General features: G+C 54.5%; 3 protein-coding genes across 4 annotated transcripts in view; 2 read left to right on the forward strand and 1 right to left on the reverse strand.

The window, feature by feature from the left end:
• LOC145527545 (uncharacterized) overlaps positions 1-17,512 on the reverse strand; it is a 124,072-nt gene that overhangs the window by 47,062 nt on the left and 59,498 nt on the right. Inside the window, exons 3-10 of one of the 2 annotated variants that reach the window (XM_081545645.1) lie at positions 16,785-17,042; positions 16,054-16,165; positions 11,653-11,878; positions 9,158-9,415; positions 8,426-8,537; positions 4,025-4,250; positions 1,530-1,787; positions 798-909 (exon numbers count right to left, since the gene is read on the reverse strand). The gene's annotated coding sequence lies outside the window, so the exon portion shown is untranslated. Of the gene's footprint in view, positions 1-797; positions 910-1,529; positions 1,788-4,024; positions 4,251-8,425; positions 8,538-9,157; positions 9,416-11,652; positions 11,879-13,954; positions 16,166-16,784; positions 17,043-17,512 lie in introns of those variants that run through there. The other variant, XR_014069761.1, reaches the window with a different exon arrangement.
• On the forward strand, positions 1,333-8,538 carry LOC145527469 (uncharacterized). The gene is made up of 3 exons (XM_081545531.1): positions 1,333-4,785; positions 5,185-5,497; positions 5,749-8,538. Exons 1-3 carry the CDS (start codon positions 4,375-4,377, stop codon positions 6,375-6,377), a joined length of 1,353 nt encoding a protein of 450 aa, XP_081401657.1. The 5' UTR covers positions 1,333-4,374; the 3' UTR covers positions 6,378-8,538.
• LOC145527468 (uncharacterized) lies at positions 12,003-14,029 on the forward strand. Its single transcript, XM_081545530.1, has 3 exons — positions 12,003-12,413; positions 12,813-13,125; positions 13,377-14,029. Exons 1-3 carry the CDS (start codon positions 12,003-12,005, stop codon positions 14,003-14,005), a joined length of 1,353 nt encoding a protein of 450 aa, XP_081401656.1. The 3' UTR covers positions 14,006-14,029.

Raw genomic sequence — 17,512 nt, forward strand, 5'->3', positions numbered from 1 at the left:
GGACAGGGATGGCTACAACGTGCTGCAAACTGAGTGAGGGTCCCCACAATCCTCAGCAAAGGTCTGTGGTGTGCAAGTGGGGAGTAGAGGGCCCCCAAGTTCCAAAGGAAGGGAGGTAGTCGGGAGCTAAAGCCCTTGGCTGCTGTGGTAGCAGCTGCAGATGGCAGCCCGTCCACAGTGCACTTCAAATGAGGTCATATGAGCGGGACTCTGGAAATGGCTCCGAAATCGAGAGAAAGGGGTCAGGGTATGTGGGAATCCGGCGGGGGTGGGGGGTGGATGAAGGAAGGTGTCCCTCCTCTCTCCAGTGCAATTTGGTTTGGTGAGTCTCAAAGCTACCAGATGGCACTTCCCAAGTCAGGCCCCCGCAGGAATCAGGGTGGGCTGCCTGCCTCGGGCCCTGCCACAGGGACAAGCCACACCAGTGGCCTCCCTGAGCTCCAATGGCCGGATCTGGGGGGTTCTGTCTGGGTGCACACCTCCTTGCTGTGGCCAAGTTCCCCCCTTCTCTGAGCACCAGCTTCATCCTCTCGAATGAGGACATCAATTGCTACCTTGGCACGTTACTCTCTTCATCCTGTGAAGACTCATTAGGCTTATCCTACAATTACTAGCTGGCCCGAAGAGATATCTCCTGAATCCAGCTTAAGCTGGAGTCTCCCAGGCTCATCTGGCATGTCTTCCCTGAAGTCTGCCAAAACCCACACCCTTGCATTTCCAGGGACTCCCCTTAGCCAGCTGGGCAGAAAACCCAGCATGCTTCAAACAAGCTGACAGACAAGCGGGAGAGGACTCACGGGCAGACGGCTTCCCTCAGGTCTCGGGTGGAGCTCTGGGACCACAGCAGCAACGGGCCATCCCAGCCCCTGGGCTCAGCAGCGCCCTCATTCTCAGGCCGGCGGCTCTGCCCTGAGGGGAGCAGGAACGTCACCAACTGCCGCAGGCGGACCTCAAGCCCCTCCCACTGCTGGAGCCTGACCTCCCCCGGCCCCACCCCTTCCCCTACCCCAGCAGGACGAGAGCTCGTCTTCCCCTGGCTTCCAACGTGAGGCCCGGCCCTGGGCCCCGATTGGGCACTGCCCCAGCCCGGAGCCAATCACAGTGGCCAGGGAGGTGGAACGCACCGATTGGCCAGGGCCAGGTCATGTGACCATACTCCCCAGGAAACTCAAAGATTACCAAGGTTCTCTAAGAAACCAATGAACAAAATTATCCACTAAAGGCAAACCATAATTTTTAATGAGGCCAATGTCACAGAAAAAAAAAATGCTCCACAATAAACTGCTCAAGGAAGCTACTAAATAAACTTTCAGAAAAGTTTAGTAGTTTTTTTTTTTTTTTTAAATAGGGTGACGGAGAGCTATACCTTTCCCATCTATGTGAATTTAGGTTTAAACTAGATTTCCCTTGGCTATTATATAAGACAAAAAAACCCACATCACCCACTTTCACTCCCCCCCACCCCCAAAATGTGTTTTAATCTATTGAATTTTTGTGTCCTCAGTTGTGTCTGATTCACGGCAACTCACCAACTCTACACAGCCAGGCTCTTCCGTCCATGGAATTCAGGGCAATTTTTTCTGTCCCAGTAAATGCCCACCCTGGGTGATCCAAAGGCAAGGGCTCCGAGGCTCCTGAGAGACTAACTCCTTTCAGCTGAGCACAGAGCTGGCTCCTCACTGGGATGCCTGTGGCCTGGGGCTCCCAGAGGGGAGAGCAGCACTCGCCCCACCGTGTGGTCACTGCTGGAAGTGCAGGCTGCTCCTCACTCCCCCTTGACAGTGTCCCTGAGGGCAGAACAGTGTGAATCGAATCAAGGTGGAAATGCAAACTCCAATGCAACCAACCTTCCCACAAGATCTCCAAAACCACTCAGGAACAGGGAATTGGAAACTGCAGGGGATGACATGAATGGAGATGGAGACTTGACACCTTACACCGAGTTCACTTCCAGTTATCCCTAGACAAACTTTCCATGAAAACTTGTCACAAATCTAGAAGAACAATGAGCAGAAACCGGACACGTGCTTTGAGTCTTCACACACAAAACTAAAAGGCAGTCCACAAAAAAAACCCAGAGAATACAGTGGACTTTGCAAAATCAAAGATATCTACTGTGGGAAAGACCTCATTACAAAAGCAAAAGACAGGTCATACATCGCGAGACGAATGAGTGGAAACACAAAGCTTATCAAGGATGTGTCTCCAAACAGACAAAGAACGCCAACACAACAAGCCTGTGAAAACTAGGGAAAGGTCTGAAGGGACACCAGACGGAGGAAGACACACACAGAGTATCCCGGATGATGTCCAGCACTGAGGGCCTGAAGAAACAACAGTCTAGTTGCACCCCCTCAGGCCTGTGTGACCGTGGATGAGGCCTCTGTTTCCCGGTGGCTCTGAGACATGGACAGGGAGGAAGGGGAAGAGAAGTCACTTGCATTTCTAATACTCACAGCAAAGTCTTCCAATGAGAAGGGAATTATCACCCCCACTGACAATGCCATTCACTGAAGTGATATCCACGAGTCCATCTACCCCAGAAGGGAAGGATGGACCTGTTCTCACAAAACGGCGAGAGATGGAAGGAGGAAGATCAAGCCCACACCAATCACTGGAAAGAGAAGCTGTGCTCAGGGCTTGAAAGAATTCCTACTGGGAAAATCATGTCACAGCCCCACATGGCAATCCACAGCTTCCATGCTATTCCTCCCAAAATGCCAATGCATTTTCGCACCGAACAAAGAATTGCAAAAGGGGTACGGAAACAGAAAAGAGCCTACATTGTCAATACAATCCGACGAAAAAGCCCCGATACGGACATCCAAGGTTGTGTGAAAGGAAATTAGACGACCAAACTAGGATCCTCAGGAGAGTATCGGAGAAGGCAATGGCGACCCACTCCAGTACTCTTGCCTGGAAAATGTCCTGGACGGAGGAGCCTGGTAGGCTACAGGCCATGGGGTCTTGCAGAGTCAGACACGACTGAAGTGACTTAGCCGCAGCAGCAGCAGCAGGACAGTATGCTATTGGGAATACAACAACACACACAGATCCAGATCGATGGAATAAAGTTGAGGGTCCAGAAACAAACCCCAGCATCCATGGTCAACTCATCTCTGACACAGACGGTGAGAATATCCAAATGGGAACAAGAAAGCCTCTTCAATCAATGTCCATGGGAAAACCAGACAGCTACATCTGAAGAACGCTATTGGGTTTGATCTCATACCACCTCAATATCGGGGAAAAACCTCACCCTAAAGACTGATGTCATGAGATAGCTAGAAAGAAGCGTAGGTCAAAGGCTCCTTAACATCAGAGTCTCCTTGCCATTTGCTGGGCGGAGGTCGAAATGGGTCTCTTCAAGTAAGGGAAAGAGGTAAACGAAGTACACCACTGGGTTTCCATCCAATGGAACCTATTCACAACAGAGAGGCTAAGCATTCACAAATGCAAAAGATAGGAAACGGAACACGAGAGACTCCTTGCAAGTGGTGTATCTGAGAAGGGGTTCATATGGAAAGAGACGAAGAATGCACAGCACTCAGATTCCAAGAAACACCACCACCACCCTTGACCCTTCCCCCATGACCAACTCTGACCTAAAGCCTTTCTCTCCCTCTAACCTATCCCTAAAACATAACCCTCATCTAATCATATACATGTGCATCCCTAGCATCCATCCATCCATCCACACACGAGAGAGAAAGAGGAAGACACAGACGGAATTGAGAAAGGAAAAGAGAGGGACACAGCCAGAGAGAGACACGGAACCAAAGAGAGGAAAGGAGTCGATGGTCCAGACTATTCCTCAATCTGTCTCGAAGGTAGAAGCAATGACAGCGCCCTTCCACCCCAGAAGGGGGAAAAGGACGGAAGGTTTGGAGAGGAAAAGACAAGAACGCAGGGAGCCATTAGAAGCTCAGCCACCCGCAGAAGCCGAGCTGGGACCCTTGAACAGAATCTCAATGGAAACAGAGGACCAGAAAGTTGGCTACTCTTTTCTATAAGAGAGGGAGACCTTCGAGTCTTCCTTTCGGTCCTCCAACTTGGATGCGGGGTCTCAAAACAGTCAGGAGGGGGAGTGCCTTTTCCTGGGTTCCACGGCGCATCCAGGCCTCGTTCTGCCCCATTCTGTGCTGTGTCAGCCCTGGATGGAATCTTTCTTTCGGAAGTCTCAGCGCACGAGCTCCACGTGATATCGGCCCCAGGTGGAAAGGCATGGAGCTGCTCGTAGGCCGACAGACCTAGGAAGCAGATGGGAGAATGACCCCCACTCTGCAGATGGAGAGACTGGGGCAACCCTGAGGGGCATATGCTTGTCCAGGGCCACACCACTTATGAGAAGAAGGAGCCTGGTCTGAGAGCAGCATGGTCCTCGGAGCTCAGGCCCTGGCTGAACCCAGGCCTCCCCAGGGCTGTGGGCTGGGCCGTGTGGGTGTCATTGTGCCTGCACATGGCCTAAGGGGGGTGGTCGAGCAGTCAGAAACCCAGAGATTCCCTTGGGAAGTTTTGAGGAAGGGACCTCAGCACGAACCCCAGGAAATGATGTCACCTGCCGGCAACAGAACCCAACAGAACCCGCAATCCGGGTATCCAGGCCTCCAGAGCGGAGAGGAGCCCCCAGCCAGATCACTTGCTGCCAAGATGTTCTGCTGTTTGCCCCTGCCCAGAGGCCGGGGCCTCAGGAGAGCTCACAGGCAGTGTGCGTGGGCACCCTGTCGACGTTGGCTCAGGACACCCCCGAGAGGCCTCTGGCCCTTTGCCCGGAGAAACAGAAAGGTAACACGGGGAGCCCCAGGCCGGGCCAGGCCACCTCTCCCATGCCACCCGGAAACACCGGGTCCTTTGCCTGTGTGTGGGGATGCGGGTTTCTCGGGCTGTGTCTCCCTCAAGGAAGCCCAGGCGGATGTGGGGTCAGAAGCCTGTGGACAAGTTGTGCCCACACCCCAGGGGAGAGCAGGCTGGGCGGGATGGGGAGAGTGTGGGCAGCGCCGACCGGCCAGGCTGACCTCACACCCTCAGATGGGTCTCTTTCCTCCCGGGTGGGGATCTGAGCAGACACACGTCTCTGACCCTTCTGGGAAGAGAAGTTCGAGCAGGCAGAAGCAGCGGCTCCACTGGCCAGGCCCAGCTCGGAAAACTCCCAGCATGGCTGGCTGACGGTCACTGTCGTTGCAGAGCTTCCCACGTGATGAGGCCGAGGACGGGGACACCCCATCCAGCTCCCAGAGGGAGGGGTCGGAGCACCACCCGCCCGCCCGTGAGGCCCAGTGCAGGCTCCAGGTCAGCGTGCCCACGGAGGCATCAGCCCCACCGGGGGAGACGCGGAGGTGGGGAAGGCCTGCTGCCGAGACACCGCCCAGGATACAGCCGGCGGCCCAGTCTGAGGCTTCCACGGAGCTCAGCACACCCGGCTCCGACCCAGAGTCCAGAGAACCCCGGCCTCTGAGGCACCAGGAGGACCTGGAGCCCAGCACGCCACAGCACAGAGGTGAGGACGCTGGGGCTGGTGCACGGGAGTGTGTGGGGAGGGGTGCTGAGCTACACAGGGACGAGTCCTCGAAAGCTGCTGCTGGGCCTGCAGCAAGCGCTGGCCTCACACCCCCCGCCCCCCATCTTGCACACTTCAGTCCCAAAAGACATCTGACGCTGGGTATTCTTTGGGAACCTCTTGGAAGGTTTCTGTCCCGGGGTACGCACATGCCAAGGCTGGCCTGTGGGCAAACTTTGCTTCTCCCCCAGCTCTAGCACTGGCCTCCAACTGGAACCAGGCTCCACTTCCCAGACCTGTCCCCACACAGGTGGTGGCTCCAGGTGCAGGACCCAGGGATCCACCGAGGGCAGATGGAGAAGCGAGACTTGCCCTCGCAGAGACACCAGGCCAGCTGGGTACTGGCCAGCACACCGGGCAGATCGGATCTCCGTGCCTGCAGGACCCCCAGCCCCAGGCACTGATGTCCCACCCCCTCAGCGAGAACCTCCACCTCCACGTGCACCTCTACCTGCTCGGGCTTTGGCAAGAGAACCCGAGGCAGAGGAAGAGTCACCGCCTCGGCAGGGAGAGCCTGCCCTGGCTCCCGCGCAACACCCAGACGCCCACGATGACTCACCCAGCCCTGCAGGGAGAAAGAGCCCCCGCTCTGGACAGAGACCCAGAGCCCTTACCGGAAACACCACGTCCAGGGGAGCGGTCGGCTCTGCAGCCTCCATCCCTGTCTGCTCACCGTGGATGCCGGCAACTCGGTCTGCCCCCAGGGGACATGGAGTTCCTTTCCCCTGAACTGCTTTGCATGTGGTTTGTTTCCACCTTTCTGGTGATGTTTTATTTTTTGTATGGTTTCCTGTATTTTTGTTGGTTAAGTTGGGATTAGTAAACTTTTTCATCATTGTTGCAATCTGGGAACACTGTTGTGTAACTCTGGTGATACTGTGTTACCATCACCACTTTGTAGTTTCAGACCCGTTCCATCTTTATGCCCCACCCCCCAACAAAGCCTGGATTCAAGGCAAGCACGCCCTGTTCATCCCTCCCCCCGATCCTGAACACAATTTCATCTTTTCTTTCTGCATTCCTTCCTATATTCTTGGTGTCCCCAATCAGTGACTCTCAGCGAAATGACTGAAGGAGTGTTTTTCGGACTCTCCACCTACTGTAAGACTCCATTGGAGAGTTCTCATTTTTATGTCATTTGAACTAGCCTTTGATAGCTGAAAGGACGGTGTACGTCCTTTCAAGATACCATGTGCCAAACGAAGCCCTTTTGGCAACTGCCATCATTATCTCCAGGCAGGCATTGCTGTTTGAAGGGTGACATCTCAGCCAGAAGGCAGAGGCTGAGCTCCTCTTGTTGCACCAGCTCCCAAAAGAAGCCAAGAAAGGGAGCTGGAACAACAAACCACCCCCATGCCCAGGAAAGCGTTCTTCATGACAGAAGGCTAGAAAATGACCCAACATCCTTGTGGCCCAGAACCACTCTAGAAAATCACTGTTCCATAAAAAAGAGAAACACATGGGAAGTTCCAAGGAGAGGCAATGCCCATGGCCAGTGTACTTGAGAGACGGCCTGACCGCTCCGGGGAAGACACGCACCGACGGAACCCCTTGGGAAACAGCAGTGATAGTCCTCACCGTCGTAAGGGTTTCCTCTGGGGACAACCTGCCCTGGGCACCACACGAGGGAGCAGACCGGCTTCTCTTCCTCTGCCCCCACACCATTCACTCATGAAGGCAGCTCAGGTGTTCTCATGCCCTGCCTGCCTGCCTGCCTGGCTCATCCGTGAGCTGTGACCACCTCCAGGCTAGGACTCCACCTTTTCCTCTCTGTGTACCGTGAATCTGCACACAGTGGGCTTTCAGAACCTTAGGAGACTTGAGCCATTCCCGCTCGAGCCAGAACCCTCCCCAGGAAGGAAAACAGCTGTGGAGTCATTTTGGCCCCAGCACTGGTTCCGAAAGCCTGGCGGCTCCTACAGCCTCTACGGTGTGAAGAGGGAGGTCCCTTTTGACAGAGCTTTCCGGCTCTCAGATCTAAGCTGTTGTTTCACTGTCAGCTGTGTCTCTTCCGTTGCAGCCAGGTGGGCCACGCTGCTCCAAAGGAGCTCACAAGCTGAGTTTCAAGGGAGGACAGGGATGGCTACAACGTGCTGCAAACTGAGTGAGGGTCCCCACAATCCTCAGCAAAGGTCTGTGGTGTGCAAGTGGGGAGTAGAGGGCCCCCAAGTTCCAAAGGAAGGGAGGTAGTCGGGAGCTAAAGCCCTTGGCTGCTGTGGTAGCAGCTGCAGATGGCAGCCCGTCCACAGTGCACTTCAAATGAGGTCATATGAGCGGGACTCTGGAAATGGCTCCGAAATCGAGAGAAAGGGGTCAGGGTATGTGGGAATCCGGCGGGGGTGGGGGGTGGATGAAGGAAGGTGTCCCTCCTCTCTCCAGTGCAATTTGGTTTGGTGAGTCTCAAAGCTACCAGATGGCACTTCCCAAGTCAGGCCCCCGCAGGAATCAGGGTGGGCTGCCTGCCTCGGGCCCTGCCACAGGGACAAGCCACACCAGTGGCCTCCCTGAGCTCCAATGGCCGGATCTGGGGGGTTCTGTCTGGGTGCACACCTCCTTGCTGTGGCCAAGTTCCCCCCTTCTCTGAGCACCAGCTTCATCCTCTCGAATGAGGACATCAATTGCTACCTTGGCACGTTACTCTCTTCATCCTGTGAAGACTCATTAGGCTTATCCTACAATTACTAGCTGGCCCGAAGAGATATCTCCTGAATCCAGCTTAAGCTGGAGTCTCCCAGGCTCATCTGGCATGTCTTCCCTGAAGTCTGCCAAAACCCACACCCTTGCATTTCCAGGGACTCCCCTTAGCCAGCTGGGCAGAAAACCCAGCATGCTTCAAACAAGCTGACAGACAAGCGGGAGAGGACTCACGGGCAGACGGCTTCCCTCAGGTCTCGGGTGGAGCTCTGGGACCACAGCAGCAACGGGCCATCCCAGCCCCTGGGCTCAGCAGCGCCCTCATTCTCAGGCCGGCGGCTCTGCCCTGAGGGGAGCAGGAACGTCACCAACTGCCGCAGGCGGACCTCAAGCCCCTCCCACTGCTGGAGCCTGACCTCCCCCGGCCCCACCCCTTCCCCTACCCCAGCAGGACGAGAGCTCGTCTTCCCCTGGCTTCCAACGTGAGGCCCGGCCCTGGGCCCCGATTGGGCACTGCCCCAGCCCGGAGCCAATCACAGTGGCCAGGGAGGTGGAACGCACCGATTGGCCAGGGCCAGGTCATGTGACCATACTCCCCAGGAAACTCAAAGATTACCAAGGTTCTCTAAGAAACCAATGAACAAAATTATCCACTAAAGGCAAACCATAATTTTTAATGAGGCCAATGTCACAGAAAAAAAAAATGCTCCACAATAAACTGCTCAAGGAAGCTACTAAATAAACTTTCAGAAAAGTTTAGTAGTTTTTTTTTTTTTTTTAAATAGGGTGACGGAGAGCTATACCTTTCCCATCTATGTGAATTTAGGTTTAAACTAGATTTCCCTTGGCTATTATATAAGACAAAAAAACCCACATCACCCACTTTCACTCCCCCCCACCCCCAAAATGTGTTTTAATCTATTGAATTTTTGTGTCCTCAGTTGTGTCTGATTCACGGCAACTCACCAACTCTACACAGCCAGGCTCTTCCGTCCATGGAATTCAGGGCAATTTTTTCTGTCCCAGTAAATGCCCACCCTGGGTGATCCAAAGGCAAGGGCTCCGAGGCTCCTGAGAGACTAACTCCTTTCAGCTGAGCACAGAGCTGGCTCCTCACTGGGATGCCTGTGGCCTGGGGCTCCCAGAGGGGAGAGCAGCACTCGCCCCACCGTGTGGTCACTGCTGGAAGTGCAGGCTGCTCCTCACTCCCCCTTGACAGTGTCCCTGAGGGCAGAACAGTGTGAATCGAATCAAGGTGGAAATGCAAACTCCAATGCAACCAACCTTCCCACAAGATCTCCAAAACCACTCAGGAACAGGGAATTGGAAACTGCAGGGGATGACATGAATGGAGATGGAGACTTGACACCTTACACCGAGTTCACTTCCAGTTATCCCTAGACAAACTTTCCATGAAAACTTGTCACAAATCTAGAAGAACAATGAGCAGAAACCGGACACGTGCTTTGAGTCTTCACACACAAAACTAAAAGGCAGTCCACAAAAAAAACCCAGAGAATACAGTGGACTTTGCAAAATCAAAGATATCTACTGTGGGAAAGACCTCATTACAAAAGCAAAAGACAGGTCATACATCGCGAGACGAATGAGTGGAAACACAAAGCTTATCAAGGATGTGTCTCCAAACAGACAAAGAACGCCAACACAACAAGCCTGTGAAAACTAGGGAAAGGTCTGAAGGGACACCAGACGGAGGAAGACACACACAGAGTATCCCGGATGATGTCCAGCACTGAGGGCCTGAAGAAACAACAGTCTAGTTGCACCCCCTCAGGCCTGTGTGACCGTGGATGAGGCCTCTGTTTCCCGGTGGCTCTGAGACATGGACAGGGAGGAAGGGGAAGAGAAGTCACTTGCATTTCTAATACTCACAGCAAAGTCTTCCAATGAGAAGGGAATTATCACCCCCACTGACAATGCCATTCACTGAAGTGATATCCACGAGTCCATCTACCCCAGAAGGGAAGGATGGACCTGTTCTCACAAAACGGCGAGAGATGGAAGGAGGAAGATCAAGCCCACACCAATCACTGGAAAGAGAAGCTGTGCTCAGGGCTTGAAAGAATTCCTACTGGGAAAATCATGTCACAGCCCCACATGGCAATCCACAGCTTCCATGCTATTCCTCCCAAAATGCCAATGCATTTTCGCACCGAACAAAGAATTGCAAAAGGGGTACGGAAACAGAAAAGAGCCTACATTGTCAATACAATCCGACGAAAAAGCCCCGATACGGACATCCAAGGTTGTGTGAAAGGAAATTAGACGACCAAACTAGGATCCTCAGGAGAGTATCGGAGAAGGCAATGGCGACCCACTCCAGTACTCTTGCCTGGAAAATGTCCTGGACGGAGGAGCCTGGTAGGCTACAGGCCATGGGGTCTTGCAGAGTCAGACACGACTGAAGTGACTTAGCCGCAGCAGCAGCAGCAGGACAGTATGCTATTGGGAATACAACAACACACACAGATCCAGATCGATGGAATAAAGTTGAGGGTCCAGAAACAAACCCCAGCATCCATGGTCAACTCATCTCTGACACAGACGGTGAGAATATCCAAATGGGAACAAGAAAGCCTCTTCAATCAATGTCCATGGGAAAACCAGACAGCTACATCTGAAGAACGCTATTGGGTTTGATCTCATACCACCTCAATATCGGGGAAAAACCTCACCCTAAAGACTGATGTCATGAGATAGCTAGAAAGAAGCGTAGGTCAAAGGCTCCTTAACATCAGAGTCTCCTTGCCATTTGCTGGGCGGAGGTCGAAATGGGTCTCTTCAAGTAAGGGAAAGAGGTAAACGAAGTACACCACTGGGTTTCCATCCAATGGAACCTATTCACAACAGAGAGGCTAAGCATTCACAAATGCAAAAGATAGGAAACGGAACACGAGAGACTCCTTGCAAGTGGTGTATCTGAGAAGGGGTTCATATGGAAAGAGACGAAGAATGCACAGCACTCAGATTCCAAGAAACACCACCACCACCCTTGACCCTTCCCCCATGACCAACTCTGACCTAAAGCCTTTCTCTCCCTCTAACCTATCCCTAAAACATAACCCTCATCTAATCATATACATGTGCATCCCTAGCATCCATCCATCCATCCACACACGAGAGAGAAAGAGGAAGACACAGACGGAATTGAGAAAGGAAAAGAGAGGGACACAGCCAGAGAGAGACACGGAACCAAAGAGAGGAAAGGAGTCGATGGTCCAGACTATTCCTCAATCTGTCTCGAAGGTAGAAGCAATGACAGCGCCCTTCCACCCCAGAAGGGGGAAAAGGACGGAAGGTTTGGAGAGGAAAAGACAAGAACGCAGGGAGCCATTAGAAGCTCAGCCACCCGCAGAAGCCGAGCTGGGACCCTTGAACAGAATCTCAATGGAAACAGAGGACCAGAAAGTTGGCTACTCTTTTCTATAAGAGAGGGAGACCTTCGAGTCTTCCTTTCGGTCCTCCAACTTGGATGCGGGGTCTCAAAACAGTCAGGAGGGGGAGTGCCTTTTCCTGGGTTCCACGGCGCATCCAGGCCTCGTTCTGCCCCATTCTGTGCTGTGTCAGCCCTGGATGGAATCTTTCTTTCTGAAGTCTCAGCGCACGAGCTCCACGTGATATCGGCCCCAGGTGGAAAGGCATGGAGCTGCTCGTAGGCCGACAGACCTAGGAAGCAGATGGGAGAATGACCCCCACTCTGCAGATGGAGAGACTGGGGCAACCCTGAGGGGCATATGCTTGTCCAGGGCCACACCACTTATGAGAAGAAGGAGCCTGGTCTGAGAGCAGCATGGTCCTCGGAGCTCAGGCCCTGGCTGAACCCAGGCCTCCCCAGGGCTGTGGGCTGGGCCGTGTGGGTGTCATTGTGCCTGCACATGGCCTAAGGGGGGTGGTCGAGCAGTCAGAAACCCAGAGATTCCCTTGGGAAGTTTTGAGGAAGGGACCTCAGCACGAACCCCAGGAAATGATGTCACCTGCCGGCAACAGAACCCAACAGAACCCGCAATCCGGGTATCCAGGCCTCCAGAGCGGAGAGGAGCCCCCAGCCAGATCACTTGCTGCCAAGATGTTCTGCTGTTTGCCCCTGCCCAGAGGCCGGGGCCTCAGGAGAGCTCACAGGCAGTGTGCGTGGGCACCCTGTCGACGTTGGCTCAGGACACCCCCGAGAGGCCTCTGGCCCTTTGCCCGGAGAAACAGAAAGGTAACACGGGGAGCCCCAGGCCGGGCCAGGCCACCTCTCCCATGCCACCCGGAAACACCGGGTCCTTTGCCTGTGTGTGGGGATGCGGGTTTCTCGGGCTGTGTCTCCCTCAAGGAAGCCCAGGCGGATGTGGGGTCAGAAGCCTGTGGACAAGTTGTGCCCACACCCCAGGGGAGAGCAGGCTGGGCGGGATGGGGAGAGTGTGGGCAGCGCCGACCGGCCAGGCTGACCTCACACCCTCAGATGGGTCTCTTTCCTCCCGGGTGGGGATCTGAGCAGACACACGTCTCTGACCCTTCTGGGAAGAGAAGTTCGAGCAGGCAGAAGCAGCGGCTCCACTGGCCAGGCCCAGCTCGGAAAACTCCCAGCATGGCTGGCTGACGGTCACTGTCGTTGCAGAGCTTCCCACGTGATGAGGCCGAGGACGGGGACACCCCATCCAGCTCCCAGAGGGAGGGGTCGGAGCACCACCCGCCCGCCCGTGAGGCCCAGTGCAGGCTCCAGGTCAGCGTGCCCACGGAGGCATCAGCCCCACCGGGGGAGACGCGGAGGTGGGGAAGGCCTGCTGCCGAGACACCGCCCAGGATACAGCCGGCGGCCCAGTCTGAGGCTTCCACGGAGCTCAGCACACCCGGCTCCGACCCAGAGTCCAGAGAACCCCGGCCTCTGAGGCACCAGGAGGACCTGGAGCCCAGCACGCCACAGCACAGAGGTGAGGACGCTGGGGCTGGTGCACGGGAGTGTGTGGGGAGGGGTGCTGAGCTACACAGGGACGAGTCCTCGAAAGCTGCTGCTGGGCCTGCAGCAAGCGCTGGCCTCACACCCCCCGCCCCCCATCTTGCACACTTCAGTCCCAAAAGACATCTGACGCTGGGTATTCTTTGGGAACCTCTTGGAAGGTTTCTGTCCCGGGGTACGCACATGCCAAGGCTGGCCTGTGGGCAAACTTTGCTTCTCCCCCAGCTCTAGCACTGGCCTCCAACTGGAACCAGGCTCCACTTCCCAGACCTGTCCCCACACAGGTGGTGGCTCCAGGTGCAGGACCCAGGGATCCACCGAGGGCAGATGGAGAAGCGAGACTTGCCCTCGCAGAGACACCAGGCCAGCTGGGTACTGGCCAGCACACCGGGCAGATCGGATCTCCGTGCCTGCAGGACCCCCAGCCCCAGGCACTGATGTCCCACCCCCTCAGCGAGAACCTCCACCTCCACGTGCACCTCTACCTGCTCGGGCTTTGGCAAGAGAACCCGAGGCAGAGGAAGAGTCACCGCCTCGGCAGGGAGAGCCTGCCCTGGCTCCCGCGCAACACCCAGACGCCCACGATGACTCACCCAGCCCTGCAGGGAGAAAGAGCCCCCGCTCTGGACAGAGACCCAGAGCCCTTACCGGAAACACCACGTCCAGGGGAGCGGTCGGCTCTGCAGCCTCCATCCCTGTCTGCTCACCGTGGATGCCGGCAACTCGGTCTGCCCCCAGGGGACATGGAGTTCCTTTCCCCTGAACTGCTTTGCATGTGGTTTGTTTCCACCTTTCTGGTGATGTTTTATTTTTTGTATGGTTTCCTGTATTTTTGTTGGTTAAGTTGGGATTAGTAAACTTTTTCATCATTGTTGCAATCTGGGAACACTGTTGTGTAACTCTGGTGATACTGTGTTACCATCACCACTTTGTAGTTTCAGACCCGTTCCATCTTTATGCCCCACCCCCCAACAAAGCCTGGATTCAAGGCAAGCACGCCCTGTTCATCCCTCCCCCCGATCCTGAACACAATTTCATCTTTTCTTTCTGCATTCCTTCCTATATTCTTGGTGTCCCCAATCAGTGACTCTCAGCGAAATGACTGAAGGAGTGTTTTTCGGACTCTCCACCTACTGTAAGACTCCATTGGAGAGTTCTCATTTTTATGTCATTTGAACTAGCCTTTGATAGCTGAAAGGACGGTGTACGTCCTTTCAAGATACCATGTGCCAAACGAAGCCCTTTTGGCAACTGCCATCATTATCTCCAGGCAGGCATTGCTGTTTGAAGGGTGACATCTCAGCCAGAAGGCAGAGGCTGAGCTCCTCTTGTTGCACCAGCTCCCAAAAGAAGCCAAGAAAGGGAGCTGGAACAACAAACCACCCCCATGCCCAGGAAAGCGTTCTTCATGACAGAAGGCTAGAAAATGACCCAACATCCTTGTGGCCCAGAACCACTCTAGAAAATCACTGTTCCATAAAAAAGAGAAACACATGGGAAGTTCCAAGGAGAGGCAATGCCCATGGCCAGTGTACTTGAGAGACGGCCTGACCGCTCCGGGGAAGACACGCACCGACGGAACCCCTTGGGAAACAGCAGTGATAGTCCTCACCGTCGTAAGGGTTTCCTCTGGGGACAACCTGCCCTGGGCACCACACGAGGGAGCAGACCGGCTTCTCTTCCTCTGCCCCCACACCATTCACTCATGAAGGCAGCTCAGGTGTTCTCATGCCCTGCCTGCCTGCCTGCCTGGCTCATCCGTGAGCTGTGACCACCTCCAGGCTAGGACTCCACCTTTTCCTCTCTGTGTACCGTGAATCTGCACACAGTGGGCTTTCAGAACCTTAGGAGACTTGAGCCATTCCCGCTCGAGCCAGAACCCTCCCCAGGAAGGAAAACAGCTGTGGAGTCATTTTGGCCCCAGCACTGGTTCCGAAAGCCTGGCGGCTCCTACAGCCTCTACGGTGTGAAGAGGGAGGTCCCTTTTGACAGAGCTTTCCGGCTCTCAGATCTAAGCTGTTGTTTCACTGTCAGCTGTGTCTCTTCCGTTGCAGCCAGGTGGGCCACGCTGCTCCAAAGGAGCTCACAAGCTGAGTTTCAAGGGAGGACAGGGATGGCTACAACGTGCTGCAAACTGAGTGAGGGTCCCCACAATCCTCAGCAAAGGTCTGTGGTGTGCAAGTGGGGAGTAGAGGGCCCCCAAGTTCCAAAGGAAGGGAGGTAGTCGGGAGCTAAAGCCCTTGGCTGCTGTGGTAGCAGCTGCAGATGGCAGCCCGTCCACAGTGCACTTCAAATGAGGTCATATGAGCGGGACTCTGGAAATGGCTCCGAAATCGAGAGAAAGGGGTCAGGGTATGTGGGAATCCGGCGGGGGTGGGGGGTGGATGAAGGAAGGTGTCCCTCCTCTCTCCAGTGCAATTTGGTTTGGTGAGTCTCAAAGCTACCAGATGGCACTTCCCAAGTCAGGCCCCCGCAGGAATCAGGGTGGGCTGCCTGCCTCGGGCCCTGCCACAGGGACAAGCCACACCAGTGGCCTCCCTGAGCTCCAATGGCCGGATCTGGGGGGTTCTGTCTGGGTGCACACCTCCTTGCTGTGGCCAAGTTCCCCCCTTCTCTGAGCACCAGCTTCATCCTCTCGAATGAGGACATCAATTGCTACCTTGGCACGTTACTCTCTTCATCCTGTGAAGACTCATTAGGCTTATCCTACAATTACTAGCTGGCCCGAAGAGATATCTCCTGAATCCAGCTTAAGCTGGAGTCTCCCAGGCTCATCTGGCATGTCTTCCCTGAAGTCTGCCAAAACCCACACCCTTGCATTTCCAGGGACTCCCCTTAGCCAGCTGGGCAGAAAACCCAGCATGCTTCAAACAAGCTGACAGACAAGCGGGAGAGGACTCACGGGCAGACGGCTTCCCTCAGGTCTCGGGTGGAGCTCTGGGACCACAGCAGCAACGGGCCATCCCAGCCCCTGGGCTCAGCAGCGCCCTCATTCTCAGGCCGGCGGCTCTGCCCTGAGGGGAGCAGGAACGTCACCAACTGCCGCAGGCGGACCTCAAGCCCCTCCCACTGCTGGAGCCTGACCTCCCCCGGCCCCACCCCTTCCCCTACCCCAGCAGGACGAGAGCTCGTCTTCCCCTGGCTTCCAACGTGAGGCCCGGCCCTGGGCCCCGATTGGGCACTGCCCCAGCCCGGAGCCAATCACAGTGGCCAGGGAGGTGGAACGCACCGATTGGCCAGGGCCAGGTCATGTGACCATACTCCCCAGGAAACTCAAAGATTACCAAGGTTCTCTAAGAAACCAATGAACAAAATTATCCACTAAAGGCAAACCATAATTTTTAATGAGGCCAATGTCACAGAAAAAAAAAATGCTCCACAATAAACTGCTCAAGGAAGCTACTAAATAAACTTTCAGAAAAGTTTAGTAGTTTTTTTTTTTTTTTAAATAGGGTGACGGAGAGCTATACCTTTCCCATCTATGTGAATTTAGGTTTAAACTAGATTTCCCTTGGCTATTATATAAGACAAAAAAACCCACATCACCCACTTTCACTCCCCCCCACCCCCAAAATGTGTTTTAATCTATTGAATTTTTGTGTCCTCAGTTGTGTCTGATTCACGGCAACTCACCAACTCTACACAGCCAGGCTCTTCCGTCCATGGAATTCAGGGCAATTTTTTCTGTCCCAGTAAATGCCCACCCTGGGTGATCCAAAGGCAAGGGCTCCGAGGCTCCTGAGAGACTAACTCCTTTCAGCTGAGCACAGAGCTGGCTCCTCACTGGGATGCCTGTGGCCTGGGGCTCCCAGAGGGGAGAGCAGCACTCGCCCCACCGTGTGGTCACTGCTGGAAGTGCAGGCTGCTCCTCACTCCCCCTTGACAGTGTCCCTGAGGGCAGAACAGTGTGAATCGAATCAAGGTGGAAATGCAAACTCCAATGCAACCAACCTTCCCACAAGATCTCCAAAACCACTCAGGAACAGGGAATTGGAAACTGCAGGGGATGACATGAATGGAGATGGAGACTTGACACCTTACACCGAGTTCACTTCCAGTTATCCCTAGACAAACTTTCCATGAAAACTTGTCACAAATCTAGAAGAACAATGAGCAGAAACCGGACACGTGCTTTGAGTCTTCACACACAAAACTAAAAGGCAGTCCACAAAAAAAACCCAGAGAATACAGTGGACTTTGCAAAATCAAAGATATCTACTGTGGGAAAGACCTCATTACAAAAGCAAAAGACAGGTCATACATCGCGAGACGAATGAGTGGAAACACAAAGCTTATCAAGGATGTGTCTCCAAACAGACAAAGAACGCCAACACAACAAGCCTGTGAAAACTAGGGAAAGG

The sequence above is a fragment of the Giraffa tippelskirchi genome, chromosome 11 (genome assembly GCF_054371585.1).
Source record: "Giraffa tippelskirchi isolate mGirTip1 chromosome 11, T2T-mGirTip1v1.2.pri, whole genome shotgun sequence".
NCBI classification, from domain to species: domain Eukaryota; kingdom Metazoa; phylum Chordata; class Mammalia; order Artiodactyla; family Giraffidae; genus Giraffa; species Giraffa tippelskirchi.